This window comes from Choristoneura fumiferana, chromosome 25 (assembly GCF_025370935.1).
Source record: "Choristoneura fumiferana chromosome 25, NRCan_CFum_1, whole genome shotgun sequence".
NCBI lineage: Eukaryota > Metazoa > Arthropoda > Insecta > Lepidoptera > Tortricidae > Choristoneura > Choristoneura fumiferana.
The window spans coordinates 8,927,321-8,947,522 of NC_133496.1; the positions used below are offsets into that span (position 1 = coordinate 8,927,321).

Sequence of the window (20,202 nt, forward strand, 5' to 3'; positions counted from 1 at the left end):
ACTTTTATTATAAAAATATGGTTAAGTACAGTTATGGATATGTTTAATACTAGTTAAAATAAATATAATACAGTATAACTGGACTTAAACATCAATTGTTACGTTTTAACCCTAAGGTTTTATTTATCTTGTCTTGTACAGTCAACAAAAAATCATCTTGATTTGGTGTTAAGCTCAGCTTAGTAATGTCAAAATGTATAGAAGCTATTTCAGTATTTCTTTAAAAAAACGTACTAACTACGTAACGAAACAGATGCTACAGTATATTGTAATGACAACATTACGACTGCACTGACTACGAAAGTTATTTAAAGCAAGTTACTCATCATTCATGATTATTAGCCTAAAACTTGAAACACACGGTGGCGGGGTGAAACGGCGCGTAGGCGGTGCCGGTTGTAATATTCGAGCTAAAATGAAAGAGGGCACACAAAATACCGCGCGGGAAATAAGCGTGGCGCGGTATTTTGTTTGCCCTCATTCACGTTAACTTGAATATTACAACCGGCACCGCCTCCGCGTCACGCCGCACCGCTCCGCCTCCGGCGTCAGTGTGTTTCTAGCTTACATAACTTTTTTGCAAAATAATCATTGAACAACTAAATCAAGCTTTTTTTCAGCAAGTGGCCATAAAAAGGACAAAGCAAGTTTCGATGACACCCACCGCGCTTGACTAGTTACACAAGTTTAAATAATAGGTACTTAGGTATGTTTTATACCTATGTATTAAATTATCAAAAAATACTTTTGTCAAGAAAACAAGTACTTACATTTATAAAGTGATCTCAACTAACCCTGATGACTTATCAAATTCATTATCAAAAAATACTTTTGTCAAGAAAACAAGTACTTACATTTATAAAGTAATTTCAACTAACCCTGATGACTGTTGAGTTATGGTGCCATTGAAAACATTTCAATGTTCAACGTTCAAAGTTCAACGATAGCTAAGAGTTTTTAAAAACGAACGGGCAGCCCAGACTACGCGCCAGGGGCATCACACCAACTTGACCCACCAGGAATCTATTTACATGTGCGACCGCTGCGGGCTACCTTCCACTACCGCAGTAACCTCGTGCAGCACATTCCCAATTATGGATTGTTATGCCCACATCAAATTATTCATTACATTAATAACACCACTAGCCAATAGCCTCTAACTATAGTAGCACTAGATCAGACTTCTAGTTGTCATAAAGGCATAAAGCGTACAATGAAGATTTTTGTGACAGGCTAGCAGGCGCTTAGTATAGTGAGGTCTTTTGACAGCTTTGGTATTTGTGCAATATTTGTGTTATGTCTGTGACTGGTTAAATAACTAAATGACCCAATCACAAACAAGACTAACGTCAAACGGACCTTTCTAAGAGCACGTTCAGACTGGCGGGAACCGCGCGGAATCAAAATCGCGCGAACCCCGCGCGGTTTGTAACGCAAAAATGTGTACTATTCAGACACCGCGGTTGTTAAGCGTCTATTAAGCGATCGATTCAAACATGGCCATTGCGTTATACCCAAACTAAAAATGTTTGAGGAAAAATTCTTTAACTATTTAAGAATGTAAGTAAAATCTTTTGACGAATTACTTGAATTAATCAGGGAATGTGACGTCCAAACCGCGCGGTATCCGCGACGTAACTGAACACTCTCGTCGGGCTCCATAGTAATGAAATCGCGCGGCCCGATTGTATCGCGGTTGGTTGGCGGTAACCGCGCGGTTATGTCTGAACGCTTAAGAACATTTTCATATAAATACGGAACCGCGCGGTTCCCGCCAGTCTGAACGCGCTTTAACGCCATCTAGTGATATTTACTCGATGACAGTACATTTTAATGCGTCTAGAGACGTTGAATGCATTAACAGCATTCACATTCATAGATAAAATTACGCCAATAGTAGGCTAAGGTCAATATTTTAAATTAAAATACATTATATTTCGAGAATCAAAAGGTAGCAAGGATTTTTTATCCGACTAGCTTTCACTAAGTACAATTTGGAGGGTCAGTCATGCGAATATTAACAATATTATCCAGTATTGGTAGATTCAATTTTTCCCACGAAACTTGAGAAACTGTGTATGTCCAAAATCGTGCCAAATGTAAATCTCCGTGGAATAAATGTCATCTACCCTCCATCTTTACTATATTTTTGAAAGCTTTCTGCTTATAGATCCAAGATGTCCATCTCATGAGACGCTAAATTCGGTACAAACATCCACCAAACTAGATATGACGCATTTTTGACCAGAGGCCGTATAACCATAGTAAAAGAGAACAAGTATGCACCCTCCGACCCTTTAGTAGACTTAACGGACGCTAGGGGTTGTCGATGTCTATTTTAGATTAAGTCATTAATTACCTACCGGAAAATAATTTTAGTATGAAAGTTAACTTAAAATTGTCTAATATCTGTGTCTAGCGAGCTAAAATCGAAACGTACGGCGCCGACGGCAGCGCAGCCTTGACTAAAGAAAACTTAATCCTCCTTAAATTATCACTGTGTGCGTGCGGTGGGTGCGTGCGTACCGGCGCCAACCCGCGCGCACACATTTAAGCCGCGCGACGTACTTTTGTTTGTAGTGAACCTAGTTTGTTCTCTTTTACTATGGTATAACGCACTGACGTTGGCGATCGCATTCACCGTCTCTTTTATAGCTCTTCTTTTTATGATAAAAAGTATATTAAAATAAGGGCGGTTACAGACAAGCGTTTTTTCTGCGCGTATTATCTCGTTTTTCGAACTGTGTTCAAAGAAACAAAACCGCACCTGTGCACGCGCTTTCAAAAACGAGCTTATACGCGCGTATAAAACGCAGGTCTGAAACCGCCTAAGGCCTCAGTTTTTATACCCATGTGTTTGCTTAAATTGGAGGTCAAACAAAGTTTTTCCCGGGGACGTCTAGCGCGTCCAGTCTCTTATACACTTCAAGCATGGTGGGACGTTCAGAGCGCGCGGTGCGAGTGCAGTTCAGTCCGAGCAAAATGAACTCGCGGCACAGCCACGGGAACGAATTCGCGGTCCCGTACAGCTTCGGATCTTCCAGGATAGCTGTAAAGAGTGGTGAGTTGGGTTATAATAATAACCTAACCAGCAAGTACATCGCAGAATATTGTGGGACAATGAATTCAGTTGATCAAACAAATACCGCAATGTAGTGAAACTTGCATGCAAGGGGCTTCAAACTTATAACACCCCTGTTTTTGCGTCAAGGGTTAAAAAAGTGGTTTTTAGGGTTCTATACCAAAAACGAGCAGATATAGGGTCAGTTACTGGTATAATTGCATTCGGTTTAACAAGTTTCGGCACTCTCAAGTTGACCCCTTAGAGCAGCGTTTCTTAACCTTTTCCAGTCCGCGGACCCCTCTAGACAATCAAGCATGATTTCAAGAACCCCCTTTATAAAAAAACAGGAATAAATTTAGATAATTTTTTATTAATTCAAATGTCTATAGATTAGACGGCGGACCCCCATACACATACTCGTGGACCCCCCAGGGGTCCGCGGACCACAGGTTAAGAAACGCCGCCTTAGAGCTAGGGGAGACCTTTAACCCCCGACGCAAAAAGAGGGGTGTTATAAGTTTGACCGCTATGTGTGTCTGTCTGTCTGTGGCACCGCAGCTCTATGACGGGTGGACTGATTTAAATGCGGTTTTTTTATTTGAAAGCAGGTTTTCTAGCGATGGTTCTTAGACATGTTTTATCAAATTCGGTTCAGCCGTATTTGAGATATTGAACTTTGAAGTGACAAAGTCCGGGGTTTTCCAACTTTTTGTTGGTTAGGTTATTTAACAGTCAGTCTTCCGATGATTATATCCGTAAAGCAACTCACCAAGGTCGATTCCCTCCTTGGCCTTGGCTTGTATGTACTGGCTGAGCGGCGCGGGCGCACGGTCTTTGGCGGTGGCGTGCTGTGCCGTCGCCACCTCTGCTAGCACCACGCCATAGCTGAACACGTCCACTGCCGGTGATAGAAGCCCCGAACGAAGGTACTCCTCGGGGAGGTAGGCCCGCGTGCCGTGGACGCTGACGAAAGGACACTCGTTAACAGGGTTAAGCATTGGATTCAATTTAATATGTAGGTAGGTGAACATTATGAAATAACACTCAGAGGCGGCTAGGTCGGTCGAGGAAGAAACCAATAGGGATTAACAAAAAAAAGACTGACCCAAGCACAAAGCAGAGCCTAACGGAAGCATGCACGCTGTTCCCCACTTTCCAGCAAATGGCTGAAGGAAGACTCTGTGGGTAGATAAGAAACCCCTCCTCTCTGAAATAAGCTCCAGGGAGTTCGGAACGTATCCGGTAAGTCTGGCACTATCTGGGCCCTCCCTTCCCAATCCATACTATACTAATATTATAAATGCGAAAGTGTCGAAACGGAGCGACGGATCAACGTGATTTTTGGCATATAGATAGTTTATGGTCCAGAGAGTGACATAGACTACTTTTTATCCCGAAAAAATGCAGTTCCCGAGGGACAGCGCGCGATAACCGAATTCCACGCGGACGAAGCCGCGGGCAAAAGCTAGTCATCCATAATGGATCACTTAATAAATACGATGATTGATAGACGGTCGCCAGTGTTCTGTGTCTACTTGTAATTCTGATATCTGCAAACAACTCACCGGGATACTTTTAAGTGTGTCCTGTCGTCTCCATAGGGTCCTTTTCTGGCGAGACCAAAGTCCCCTATTTTGGGCATCAAGCACGTGTCCAGGAGGATATTCGCTGGCTTTATATCACCGTGTATCAGAGGGGTGCCGGTCATAGTGTGGAGAAATGTTAGACCTCTGAAACAAATAATAAAATTGCAATTTGTATATGTTTTGATTTAGCTGTTTGCACAACAAATCTTAATTCTTAAAGGCTTTAAAGATTTTGATTGAGCTCGCAAGCTAGGACCATAGTAAAAGAGAACAAGTAGGCTCACTAAGAACAAAAGTACATCACGCGACTTAAATGTGTGCGCGCCGGTTGGCACCGGTACGCACGCACCCGCCGCACGCACACAGTGATAATTTAAGGAAGATTAAGTTTTCTTTAGTCAAGGCTGCGCTGCCATCGATTTTAGCTCGCTCGTCTTGCGCTCGCTTCGCGAGATGATCACCTTTTACGTCGCGTCCTCGTACTAACGTATTTTTTGTAGTAGGTATATTTGTAAATTAGTGGTATATAAGTGTACTGTAATAATTTTAAGTTAACATTTTTGTACTAAAATTATTTGCCGGTAGGTAATTAATCTTAAATAGACGTCGACAACCCCAAGCGTCCGCGCCGGAGAAGGCACTTAAGTCTCCTAAAGGGTCGGAGTGGACCTACTTGTTCTCTTTTACTATGCTAGAACAGACGACGAAATTTGACCAATTTTGTGATTTAAATTCGGGTTTTGTTCCGCGTGCCTTGATTTTTGAGCAGCTCGATATTTCGGCACAGTTGCATGTCTTGTTCTATGTACGTCGTGGAGCCCATACCTCTCTTTTACTTTTCATAAGATTTAACAAAATGTATCTATTACCTGGCAACGCCTTGCGCTATTCTATACCGCTGGCACCACGACAAGGGGGGGTGATGTGTTTTGCACCTCAGCCTGTGGTCAAGTGACTCACCCAGCATTAGTTGGTAAACTAAACACGCTTCGGGCCCTGTTGAATATTAAGTTAGATATAGTTATTTGTTACGTGCCGGTACAATCCAGTGCAAAAATGTGTGTCCATTCCAACCACTCAAAATTATTTACCACGGCTTTATTACGTCAGAATAAAAGTCACACAGTTCTAAAAACTTGAATTAATTCATATTTTTACACTCGACTGTATTTGTATCTACGTCCTGATAATTCGATACAGTCAAACAAACTTAATATTGTACCAGGATGGATGCCTTTGTGCGGTGCTACTTGGGCGCTAGTAATGTCATGTTGACATCCCATACTTTGGTCAAATTGATTATTAAAAGGTTCCATCCTGGTAGTTGAATCAGTTAGTTGAAATTCACACTGGGCGCTTGTGGGAACAAGTTCAATATCTTACTAATATTCTTACTAATACTATAAACGCGAAAGTTGTATGGATGGATGTTTGTCACGCAAAAACTACTGAACGGATTTGCATGAAATTTGGCATACAGGTAATAAAGGGTGTCCCAAAAAGGACGCAAGGTTTGAAATTGATGAAAAACACATTTTTTTTTTCGTTATAATATATTTGTATATAAAAGGTGCGGTGAAGGAAAACATCGTGAGGAAACCTGCACTAACCTGCGAAGCAATTCAATGGTGCGTGTGAAGTTCCCAATCCGCACTGGGCCCTCTTGTTCTGAGAGGAGGCCTGTGCCCAGCAGTGGGACGTATATAGGCTGGGATGATGATATAAAATCTTGGAATATATAAAATAGGGTTATTTGTGGAATAATACGTCAGGCAAATGTCCTCCTAGGCTTTGCTGGCACATACGCACTCTTTTGTCAAAAATTTCTATGACCATTTTGCATAGATGCGGCTGAATTTATTCAATGCAGCGTCGAATTTCCTCTTTTAAAGCATTGCCATTTGAACGGCTTGTTTTTGGACGACCAGTGGAATGAACATTATGAATTGATCCACTCTCCCTGAATTTTGCAACCACTCTGCTCACAGTTGATGAAGTCAGGTCAATATTCCGACCATATTTTGCACGAAATTTTCGAACCGTACACGCCAAACTTCTTTTGAAATATTGTTCAATAATAAAAACGCGTTGATCCTTCGTATAACCCGCCATTTTTACAAACCCTAAACATTCAGCTGTCAAACTAGTTTTTTTTTAGGGTTGCCAGCACTAAAATACAAAAATGGCGGCAAATTGAAATCTTGCGTCCTTTTTGGGACACCCGATATATACCCTGGATTAACATATACTTTTTATCCCGATATTCCCACGGGATAGGGATAAAATCTTGAAATAATAACCGCTGGGCTGTCATGAAATTTGGTATGTAGGTAGTTGGAAGTCTGGAATAACACATAGGCTTTTTATCCCGATATCCCAACGGGATAGGGATAAAATCTTGAAATTTCAACCGCTGGGTTTAGTCATGAAATTTTGGACAGTTGTTTGACACAACCTCAATATAAATTTTGGTATTTCTCAGGGGAATTTTGTAAAATCCCGGCATTTCAATTGTAACTACCAGATCGAATAGTATACGCGTGAAGCCGTGGGTAAACTCTAGTTTTAAATAAGGGCTCCTAGTTGACTACAGAACCCTAAAAACGGCTGAACCAATTTTTACCGTCTCTCTCTCTCGTATTAAATAACATAAGCATCAGCAGGAGGGCAAGATACGAAGTTTCAATTTTGCATCTCGTATTTAGTATAGGGCAGTTCTGTACGATTGTATATACCTCCTAAACTGTATCCGTACAGGGGAAGTATGTTGTCATGCCGGTACTGATTAAGGCAGAGTTCCCTGATCAGCTCCTTATTGCTCGCGTCGTTACCGAGAAGCCTCTTTACCGCCACTGGTAGCAGCTTCCATTCGCCTGCGAAGGAAACCAAATTATAACACGTATCCTACTAATCCTACTAATATTATAAATGTGAAAGTTTTTGAGCGAGTGAGTGAGTGAGTGAGTGAGTGAGTATGTTTGTTACTTCTTCACGCTGAAACGGCTGCACAGATTTGGATGAAATTTGGCAAAAAGTTAGTTTATAACCTGGATTAAAACATAGGATACGTTGCATCCGGATACTCTCACGGGATAAGGATTAAATCTTGAAATAACAACCGCTGGGCTTAGAGTCATGACATTTGGTATTTAGGGTGCTGGACGTCTGGAATAACACATAGGCTACTTTTTATCCCGATATTCCCACGGGCTAGGGATACAATTTCGAAATAACAACCGCTGTTGGGCTTAGAGTCATGATATTTGACATGATTGTTTTTAATGTAACGTCAATGAAAATCAGGATTTAATTTTCGGGAATACTCACGGGATTTTTAAAAAATCCCGGAATTTCAATTCAGCTGCTGTATCTAATGATTTACGTGTGCGAAGCCGCAGGTAAACGCTAGTAAGCGATAAGAGAAACATGTGGGATTCTGTGTCGTTTCGGCGAAATATTCCCTCCTTTATTCCTGAATGTTGTCGAAACTGTTTAATTTCTCAACTCACGATTTTCTCTGAAACCATATTTTTTCGGAACATCCATAAAACAAAGCTAACCTAACCTAGGTACTGTGTTCTATAAGACCGTACCTACCTATGAAAAAAAACTGTAAAAAAATTTTTGGTCTCGGATAAAATTGTGAGTTGGGCCATAAATTAGCACAAACTTTCGCATTTATAATAGTAGGATTCTATATATTCACCTTTGAAGACCTGGCCGAAGCCCCCCTTCCCGAGCAGGTTGTCAGGTGACCAATTGTTGGTGATCTCCTTCAAATCGTCATAGCTGATGACTGGAATGGCGTTGACGTTTTTCAACAGTTCGTCGTTCAGGTCCACCCCGCCGCCTGTCGTTGATGCATTCTGAAAGTGATTTAATTCAACTCAATTATTCGACAGAACACTTGACACCCCACACCCAAGTCTACTCGTGGCCACGGCCACTGTAATGTGGTCGAAACGTCGAGGTAAATATTACTCTTGTGTTTTAGCGTGAGAAGTCCTGTTTGTGGTATTTTGACTACATCTAATAACATTCATCATTCTAACATCTATTAGCATGGTGTTTACCATTGGTTGTTTTGCTTTGAGTCACATTTTTGACCTAAAATGCTTGAACATAGCAACAAGTTTGTATGTAAAACTTTAGTTTATTTTGCATCCGTCTTCGACTGTTTTGTATCATATTCCAGAGACTAATCTACAACTTACCCTTGACATGTCACTGCTCGAGTCTTCTGTGGGGGATTTACCATCAGTAGATGCTGGCAAAGGCATTAACTGGATATCCTTGAAAATAATTTGAAATTGTTAACCTAGCCTTTACCCGCGGCTTCGCATGCGTAAATTACTTATTAGGCCCAGATTTCATAAAAAATGCCGAGCCGAATTTCATATCTTTAATCGTAGGGATTGAAATTTTGAGATTTTATCCCGATATCGACGGGATCACGGGATCTAAAGTATCCTGTGTGTTATACTAGACTTCCAGCTATCTACATAGTACATAACAAATTCCAGGGTGCCCCAAAAAATTCCATGGGAACTTCTAAAATTATTTGGTAAGTTAACTTACTGGCATGTTTCCTTTCTTTTCAATTAACATGACTGGTAATGGAATACTTTCACTATTTGTAGCAGCCTTGTGTCTCTTTACTTTATCTGAAAAAAAAAAAAAATACAAGTACATTAAAACAAATTATTATTATACAACAGAACTAGGTCGTAATAACATTTTTTTTTGTTTTTATAAATGTGAACAATAAATAAGTGTTAACTATTTTTATCATAACTCGGTAAGTAGGGTAGAAGTACCATTTTGGCCACCTTAACACCGTTTTTGGCCAGTTGACATTAGAAGTAATATTATGTAAAAAGTTGTAGTAGGTATTAAAACGATATGTTTGTTGTATTGTATTGTATTGCAATTGTAACAACAACACAACAACAATAACAAGACAAACCCAACAACAACACAAGACAACAAGCACAACACAACACACGCAACAACTAACAAGAGTTTAATGAGTTTTCAAAAGTTTATACAGAAACAAATAAAGTTTATCAGCAAGGAAGGACAAGGATAATGAATTCATTGTCCTTGATTGTAAGTAATGTTTTATCACTATAAATTTATTTCAAACATATATTTTAAACAATAAATTTAATACGGTAACAATTAACAGAGTCGGATCTACAATTTGGCCATTTTGGGATTATTACTTCAAAGTCAATACAAAACAGTCTATTTGACTTTGGCACAATAATTGCATATCCGACTCTGTTAATTGCCACCGCCATTTAATGGCCATAAAATTTATGGCATAAGTGGTACAATGGCCACAAACGGTACTTCTGCCCTATGTGTAGTATAAAACATCTGAAGACCTAATTTTCCTTTAGATACAAGATGAAGCATCAACATTTACTACATTTACTAATCTCAAAGTAACTATGGTAAAAAGAAATGAGCATCAATGGCGGCACCATCTGGGGGCACGGCGGTGCCCCACCAAGCCGAGCAAAACAAAGTCATTCAGGATATTATTAATTCAGCAATTCCGGCAGTAACGCTCAATGTACAAACGAATACATTAATAATAAAAATACTTCTTTCCTTTAATAAAATGACACAGGTATACATAAAAGAGATGTCTGGCGGACCCCAAACTAGGCTGAGCCTGTATCTTGGGGTGCTGGAGTGCATTTCGAGATACAATTATATTCAAAGTGAATTAGTATTATTATCTAGGTACAAAATATAATACAGAACGCTTTCTTCTTAAAGTGCATACATTAGTATAGTTTAGTTTGAGAAGTATAAATAATACAGATACGAGTACATACTTCATTGTTTTGACTGCAGCTATTATGGCTTTAGTAAGCCTAGGGTGACTATTATAAATACTAAGAATATTGTAATCACTTCTAACAATTACGTGGGGTCGATGGCTTCATGATGTATTGCAAGTGACTCACCACACCAACCAGTAAAAGACGTCCGTAATTATAGCTCGAGGTCTTAGAAACATCAATTTACTATTCAATTATTTTTTGTCAGTAAATAAGACATGAAGACGTAAATCACTTTAGCTATGTCTGAGAAGATATCCAATGGCGTAAGATTAGATTTCACAGATATATATCTCAATATTGAGACATTTTTGTGGCTATTTCTGACGATAGTCATCATTTTTATCTTTGTTACAATACTTACCCCCTGTTTCCCCATCCATTGATTAGATTTATCTGACGGATAACTTAGCGCGCCACTCTTATATCCCGCGCGGTATTCTGTGTGCCCTCTTTCATGTTGGTTCGAATAATACAACCGGTACTGGTACCGGTTCTAAACTAGACAACATGCACAAACAATACCTTCAATAGCAGCAGTTTTCTTTTGTCCCTCAGCATAACAGCTATCCTTCTTACTAAGCAGTTTCTGGTACTTGGCATCCAGAGCAGGTACAAGGCAGCGCATGGCTGGCACATGCTTCATACGGTAGAGCAGCATGAACAGTTCCTCTGCTCTGTGGTTGAGTTGACCCCATCGGATGAGGAGCAGGCTTGTGGGAGATGTGGCCTGCCGCTTTGCAGTTTGCTCTACTTCCTAAGCAAGAGTAGAGATAGTATCATTAGAATCCTTTTAGAATTTTACTAATATTATAAATATGAAAGTTTGTGGCTGTTACTCTTTCCCACTAAAACAGCTTGACAAAGTTGGATTAAATTTGGTATGCAAGCAGTTGGGTTTCTAAAATAATTGGCCGAATATGGTTTGAACGGAATATGAACTTCGGCCAAACATTCAGTAAAAATAAAAAACTCGGCCGAATTTCGAGTGAACTTCAGTTCAATAACCTGCCTCTAGTAAATAAAAAAAAAATTGATAGATAAGAAAAAGATTGTTAAAATTGATTGTTGAAAACACCTTCAAATAATTTAAAATACTTCACATTTCTCAAAGTTTAGTTTGTCAAAATTGTGAATCAAAAACTTTTTTTTATTCAAATTACGAATTGCAATCAAAATGTTTATTAAAAGAATAGGTACTAAGTTTATTTAATTTTAGTTGCATGTTTTACTGCTAATCTAGACTATCACTGGACAGCAAAATCACTCTATATAAAACAATTCTGAAACCTGTTTGAACGGAATACAACTATGAGGAACAGCGAGCAACAGTAATATTGAAATACTACAAAGTTTTCAGAATAAAACGTTGAGAACAATGCTGAACATACCTTTTTACATTAGCAACAAGCTAATACACTTGGACTTAAATATCAGCACAATTACGCAGGAAATTGTAAAATATAGCAAATCGTATCAGGCCAGATTATCAAATCACATAAATCATTTAAAGCAAATAAATAAATTTCATTTCATTTCATTTCATCAATTGGTAACAAAACGGAAAGGCACAGGAAGCGTGTACTACTACAGACTAAAGAAGCACAGTGTCCCTGCTCTACCAAGCAGGTTCAATGACAGCACTTGAAGGGATGCTCAGTGGAGTATTTCTCAGTTGATGGCAGAGACAAGAAAAGACAGAGGAGTGGCTTATTGTGTTGAGTTCACAGATCGCCACATTGCAGAAGGAAGAAAGAAAAAAATAAAAATATTTTACTGCTATGACAGACATAATGGTTTCTATTAATTTCAGTTGGATTAGTACAAGTAGGCAGGTTCTTTATTTTTTGTAGTGCCGAATGTTCGGCATTTATACCGAATTTAGGCCAAATGCCGAATTTCGGCTTAAGCTGCCAAAATTCGGTTAAACCGTATGTAAAATGAATTTCAGCCTATCCTTAAAAATAACATACATTACTTTTTTTTAACCGTGAAGCCACAGGTAAAATCTGGTCAATTTATCAAATTAAATTGATGGCAAGATTCGATAGGTTAGTTTGTTCACACTTAAATAAAGTACCATCAGCCCTGAATTCTTTATTGATTGAACCGTGTTTTTTTTAGTGATTTTGTACAAAGTAATTGTTTATTTAAGTCACATGCACGATGACACTGAAAACAAGTGAGATTTGGCAGTTTTATAGAAATTTTTGAGATTTTTGAGTTGAATAAAGCATAAACTATTATTTTTTCCACATCCTCTTTCACCTCCGTTAACTTCCGCATCCGTGGAGGCGAAACTCGTCGCTCCGCATCAGCCTCCGCTAAGAAGGCCTCCGTTACAACCCTAACCATAATATATACATTTTATCACTATATTCCCCTTTAGTAATATGTAAATTGTGTTTGAAATACTATTTATTTTGAGTTAATATTAAAAAACAACTCAAATAAAATAAGGTCTACTTGAATTTCATTGCATTTGATAATGCATTCTGGTACCAAAAACAAAGATTTGTTTATTGCCCCTTGCTGTTGATTTGTGTATTTTCTAAAACGAGTTTATAACTAAAGTATTCCGACGCTAAACTGCAGAAATCATAACGTTTCTAAGCGTTTCTATTCAAGACATTAGATATTTCAACACGAAATCTATCGCCGTACACATAACATCGTTTCAAATAAGGATGACGACCGAAAGAACCATGTAATGGCCCATTATGTGGTTTTTTCGGTTGTCATCCTTATTTGAGACGTTATTTGTACGGCGATTGATTGCCTGTTGAAATAAATGGCCACAACTAACGATAAAAACGGGTTATATCTGCACGTTATATAAAAGTTTGTGCGTAAATACCCAGAATCCAATACCGTGCCTTCCTTTGCCGGGGAAAATCCCATCTATTATACAAAATGATGTACTATACTTACGCTTACGTCAAACGCCGAATAATTCATTCGACCAGCCAAGTCTTTCCAAATATCGTCATGGTCCAGAAACCTACACAGTTCCCTGTTGATTTCAAACGGTAGTTGGTAAATGTACATTCTGGCACTACACTAACTTTATTGACACGATAGACGACGATGCGTGGGCGCAAATAAACAAACAACCAACTTCTTACACATCTGACAGATGACTACCTGTCTGTTCTCCATTCTACTGAGAATGTCAGAATATTATGTCATGTGAGCGAGAAAGATAGCCAAACAAAAAAATTGTGACAGTGACAGTGACAATAGCCTTGTTACATTTGAAAATTATTTCGCGGTAATACCATTGACTGGAATAGCTTGAGTAAAGTAATAATTATGAAAAGTTTTATAAATGAGGGCTATTGTTTTTTGTCTTTCTAAATGGCGGCACTGTTGCGTGAGGTTTTTATTTTAAGTGTGGCTTTCAAACTCTGTTATTACGGGCGTGAAAACAAATTTTAGATTAAAATCATATTTAATACATCTTTAAACCGTACCATAAAAATATCGAGCAACTACAGTCTTGCGGAGTCCCGTTTTGTTCGGAAAAAAAAGGGAGGACAAAAGTTTTCGAAACACAAAACTGTCTCAAAACACAGACATTCATTGCTCCTTATCGCATAATTGCCATAATTAATTTCAGGTAACGCAAAATATTCACAAAATTATTCTAATTATAAATAAACCCGCGTAGCTCACCCAAAAACTATGAGATTTGACATTTCGGAGATCTCACGCTACACTAGCGCCTCTAGCGGCGAATTCATACGCGATAGCCCTCATTACTAGCGACCCGCCCCGGCTTGGCACGGGGAAAATAAAAAAGAACCGGCCAAGTGCGAGTCGGACTTCCGTACCTATACAACATTAGACATTAGCAAAAATCGTCAAAAAAAACCACGTTTGCCGTACGGGAGCTCCCCTTAAGTATTTATTCTATTTTGTTGTAATTTTTTATTTTTAAAGTGAATTAAAATACAAATTAATATTCTGTGAATATTTCACGCAACTACCTGTTGATATACATCATCTGTGAAAATTTCAACTGTCTCGCTATCACGTCTCATGAGATACAGCCTAGTGACAGACAGACAAACAGACAGACAGTAGTGTAGTCTTAGTAATAGTCCAGTTTTTAGGGTTCCGGAGCCAAAATGGCAAACACGGAACCCTTATAGTCTCGAAATTGAAAATACAAACTGAAACTAGATGCACAGAAAAACCAGAAAAATAATACCAGCACTGGGAATCGAACCCAGCTTAGGTCCTTGGCATTCCGTGCCACGTGCTATACCGCTACACTACTGCTGGATAACGGTACAGACACGAATTTCCCCTATGCACCACATATCTCAGCTTGTTTGTTTCTTATTTAGCCTTATAGTTTCGCCATGTCTGTGTGTATGTCTGTCTGTCTATCTGTCTGTCCGTCCGTCTGCGGCTTGTCTCAGGGACTATCAATGCTAGAAAGCTGTAATTTTGCACGAATATATATGTAAGCTATGCCGACAAAATGGTACAATAAAAAATTCTAAAGAAATTTTTTTTAGCGTACCGTACCTCTCATAGACGTAAAGTGGGGGTGTTTTTTTTTCTCATCCAACTCTATAGTGTGGGGTATTGTTGATAGGTATTTTAAAACCATTAGGAGTTTGCTAAGACGATTTTTCGATTCATTGATTTGTTTGCGAAATATTCAACTTTAAAGTGCAAATTTTCATTAAAATCAAGCGTCCCCCCCCTAAAATCTAAACTGGTGGGTAGAAAAATTTGAAAAAATTCAGTTTTTTTTTTATTCTGCTGGATGGAAAACGAGCAAGTGGGTCTCCTGATGGTAAGAGATCACCACCGCCCATAAACATCTGCAACACCAGGGGTATTGCAGACGCGTTGCCAACCTAGAGGCCTAAGATGGGTTACCTTAAGTGCCAGTAATTTCACCGGCTGTCTTACTCTCCAAGCCGAAACACAAAAGTGCAAGCACTGCTGCTTCACGGCAGGATTAGCAAGCAAGATGGTGGTAGCATTCCGGGCGGACCTTGCACAAGGTCCTACCACCTGCAAGATGCTAGTAAGTATATCAAACTTACAAGGAAAACTATAACGGCTAAGTTTTTTTTTATATGTAAGAGGGGGGAAACGAGCAAACGGGTCACCTGATGGAGAGCGATTACCGCTTCACCGCTTGAGAATTATTAGTAGTTTAAGAGTAAATAGCAGCCTAAGGTATAAAATATACCTACCTTAACTTGGAAGATTCCGTATGATGATGATGATAATGATGATGATGATGTGATCCTGTTATCCCTCACTAGGGACGTAGGGCTCCTAGAAGAGTTTTCCATTTGGCTCGATCTTGCGCGGCTTCTTCCAGCTCTTCCCAGCCGAGACCAATGAGGGTTATATCGCGTATGAATTCGCCACTAGAGGCGCTAGTGTAGCGTGAGGTCTCCGAAATGTCAAATCTCATAGTTTTTGGGTGAGCTACGCGGGTTTATTTATAATTAGAATAATTTTGTGAATATTTTGCAATATCTGAAATTAATTATGGCAAATATGCTTTCCGGGGCAATGAAGTCTGTGTTTTGAGACAGTTTTGTCTTTCGGAAACCTTTGTCCTCCCTTTTTTCCGAACAAAACGGGGACTATGTAACACTGTGGCATGCTCGGTATTTTTATGGTACGGTTTTAAGGTGTATTAAATATGATTTTAATCTAAACTTTGTTTTCACGCCCGTAATAACAGACGTTGAAAGCCATACTTAAAAACCTCACGCAACAGTGCGCCATCTAGTGAGACAAAAAACGGTAGCCCTCATTGAGCCAGCCTCCTTCTCAACTGATCGCCTCCACGTGGTCCGAGGACGTCCTGGCCGTCTTCTGCCAGTAGATTGCCAACGGAGTCCATCGCCATTTCCTTGTCAGAACTTCTCGGCTTACTGGCTTCTGGTCAGTGATTTGCCACAGTCTTGCGTAAGATTCCGTATAAAATACGAAATCCTCAGAAAAATATTACTTAATTTTTTCGTAATGGCAACGGAACCCTATTTTGGGCATGTCCGACACACTCATGACCGGTTTTTTCTGGTAATAAATAAAGCCTATGCTATGGCACTGGAATAATTTAGCATTCTAAAAGTGAAAGAATTTTTAAAATCGGTCTAGTAGTTTTGAGTTAATTTATTTTTCATAATATTATTAGTATTAGTACGTATAGAAGTATAGATAGATGAAAGGGTGTCATTTGTACGAAGGCGCTTTGTTTTATTTATTATGATTTATTCAATCTCAAGCCGCAGTGTTTGAAGTCAAAAGTCTTTGACCAGTGTGTGTTGCCATGCCAGTGATGACATACGGATGAGAACCGGCGGTAACGATGGGCCTCGTGAGGAAGCTCAACTCAAAGTCACTTAGAGGGCTATGGAGAGGAGAGACCTATGCTCGGGGTTTCTCTGCGGGATAGAATCAGAAATGATGATATCCGCAGTAGAATTAAGGTTACCGATATAGCCCGAAGAATTTCGAAACTGAAGTGGCAGTGGGCGGGGCACATTATTGCTTGCAGGACTGATGAGCGATGGGGTCAGAAGGTTCTCAAGTGACCTAGTAGGGTAAATCCGACGTAATCTATCCGAAATATCCGTATAAGCGAAACTATTAACAAAGTTTACAACATTAAAAGCAAGGGGCAATTACTGACGAAAAATAAATATAAACCATCAGTCTATGAGCAATAAAGTCTACTTTTGAACCATTTCGGAATTACCCGGGCATATTTCGTTATTTCCCCAAATGTTCAAGAAAATTCATTAAAAAAAAACAACAGCGTATTTTTGTATCTAATGTCCACTAATCATAAGTCCATCAACTTTGAAGATGTATGAAAATATAGACAATAAAATTTAAATATAAAAATAATTTTCAACTGAAATACTGTCGATTACTCAACTCGTCAAAATTTCTATCGCAATAACCCCAAAGCACCTACCTATTTGTCCTTGTTTAATAACGGTACGCAACTTTGTTTATATGCCGAATAATTTTTTTGTTTCCTTCTTTACTTAAATAATAGGGCTCCGTCTGAATCCTTCCAGTAAGGAACCTTAAAAGTGGTTATCGTAGTGGATATTTCTAGGTTACCTATATATATCTGCGCACGCTTCTAGCGTTACGCGGTTTCGTGGAGACCGCAGATCTGTTTCATTAGATATTGCTTGTCTAAGTAAGTAGGTACTTACCAATAACAATCGATTCACTCCGTCATAAGCATGAATGGAACTCTTAAAGGACACTATTCTGTATGTCTGTCCGACTTTCAGTCAGTCAGTTTTCTTCGAATTCACAGACCGATTTTTTAAGTTGAAGTTTAGTATACCTACACATGACTTTATTGTGACCCTAATACGGACATTTGACGTAAATATACACATATACTTAAGTTGGAATTACTTTGTTGGGAAGAAATTAAAACAAAGACTACCAGCAGTGCTTTGTGACCTGCCTCAAGAATATAAAAGCACTTAATATATTTTTTTAAGTTATTTATGAAAACAAGAGATTAATGCACCAAATCCCTACCCCCTTTTATTTCTTACTTATAAATCTAGGACTATTAAATCACATGGTAAATCAGGCAAATCATGTGTGTAGACGGAACCCTCGCAGTCCATTCTGACTAGCACTCGGCGGATATATAAACGTTTTTTCGTAAGTATATTTATTTTTGATTAGACATATGACCACTTGTACTATTATTTCTTCTGTGATATAACTAACGTACTTACCCCACTCAATGTGCGATTGATGTTGTTTTATTATTTTTCATCACCCTTGCTCGTCAATGATGTTATTCCATGCCTGTACACCGGTACACTAAATGACAATGGCCTCAGTTGTTCCCGCGATTTACGTGCCTCAGCACGAGCCAGCAGGAGTGGACCTATAGTCATCTACCTCACCTACGCATTATTTGTTGGGCTACAATCACTGCTGCTGGCTCGTGTCGTGTTTGAGACACCGACCGACCTCAGACTGGTAGAAAATTATTTTCATGGTTTTTTGTAATCGGTTCAATTTTTTTTATAATTTTTTTACACGCTTTTTAGTGTAAATAATCTAAGATACAATAGTTTAATATCAACTGCTCATCACCTTTTACGAAAGATTGCTTTTTCCGATGTAGAGACATTCATTATTGAGGAGTCCTGAGGCCGTATTGCCAAACGTTACTGACGATCGCGATCGCAATCAAATGACAGTTTTTGTATGCGAAATCTGTCATCTGATTGCGATCGCGAGCGTCAGAAACGTTAGGCAGTACGGCCTCTGGTGCTTCACCTCACCACCCGTTTTACCATATGCATTACGAGAGGCATAAATTGCTTATCAACTGTGTTAAACTAATTAAAATTCAACCCGTGAAATACTTGTTATTGAGTAGTAACTCCGATGGTCAACTGTGGTCTTCATCATCAGTTCCACTTCACCAAATGATGATTTTCAAGAGCACGAGTTACTAAATATATCCAATTTACTCTAGGTGTCTCTACAACATTTGAACAAATTCACCGTGAAGTTCCGAATGTCAAGATAAATTGAGTGGGTATAGCAATATGAGAATGATTATATTAGGATCACATTGTACAAACAAATTTTCCTTAACTCAAAAAATCTTTTTAATTTAAGATTAGAAGCTAAGGTTAATTAAGTAATTATGCAATTTTTATTGAAATAAACAGTTTAAAGTTTAAGTTTTTAACAGTTCCGTCGATTTCCTTAAGATCCAATCATCAGATCCTGATTTGGTGCTTATGGAACCTAATTGAAGACATTCCTAGACGAACGCAAAAAAAAAATTACAGATCGGTTCATAAATGACGGAGTTCTGAGGTAACAAACATAAAAAAAATACAACCGAATTGATAACCTCCTCCTTTTTTGAAGTCAGTTAAAAAAGAGCCAAAACCAAGCAAAATTGTAATAACTTCAATTGTTTTTATTTGGTTCGGCCCTTTAGCACATAATTTGTCCCAGTGGGCCCTTGTTTTAATACCTACGTCTGTGCATTCCTGTGACGAAACCCCACAAAACGAACTTATCCGTAAACGAAATCGAAGTACGTACTTCGTGGTAGCAAATCATCGATTCGAAGCCCGAAACTTCGAACTTCGAATTTCGGAGTAATTCGGAGTTGCCCCCCTGCTCTAGATTATTAAGCGTTAAATAAACACAAGATTTCGTTTAAATATAATGTATTTTTTTCCAAGTTGCCGAAACAAAGTCGTTTAGGTATTTGGTTACAATAGAAGACCTTTGTTTAAATGAGGGCGTACACAGACGGCCATGTTTGGACAATTGGGTTTCGCTGTCTGGCACATAATCGATTATTTGAATTTTTACTAATTAATGACCCAAATGTTCTTGTTTTTCCAAACATAAATTTAAGGAAAATGTCTCGTTTACCTTGCAGCTTGCAACAAGCGACATATTTCTTAAAACTTAAGTTTATTTTTGAGGTAATATTTGACGGCATAAAAAGGATAAGTACGAATCCAAACATTTCACAAAAATGATAGGAGGGGCGGCTGAAAAGTTCTGGTAGAAACAAAATATTCCGTTTTTTTTTACTATTTTTATTTTTCAATATAACCTCCCTTTAATTCAATGCATTTATTATATTTTTTAAATGATGCTTTTAGACCGTTAAAAAAATAAATTTTAT

At 38.6% G+C, this 20,202-nt stretch overlaps 1 protein-coding gene across 1 annotated transcript; it reads right to left on the minus strand.

The window, feature by feature from the left end:
• Nucleotides 1-1,052: 1,052 nt before the first annotated feature.
• Nucleotides 1,053-13,673, minus strand: LOC141442451 (serine/threonine-protein kinase pelle-like). Its single transcript, XM_074107445.1, has 10 exons — nt 13,437-13,673; nt 11,031-11,262; nt 9,229-9,314; nt 8,865-8,942; nt 8,357-8,516; nt 7,386-7,523; nt 5,520-5,646; nt 4,630-4,794; nt 3,834-4,027; nt 1,053-3,049 (listed from the first exon to the last, which is right to left on the minus strand). Exons 1-10 carry the CDS (start codon nt 13,551-13,553, stop codon nt 2,874-2,876), a joined length of 1,473 nt encoding a protein of 490 aa, XP_073963546.1. The 5' UTR covers nt 13,554-13,673; the 3' UTR covers nt 1,053-2,873.
• Between the last annotated feature and the right edge of the window lie 6,529 nt (nt 13,674-20,202).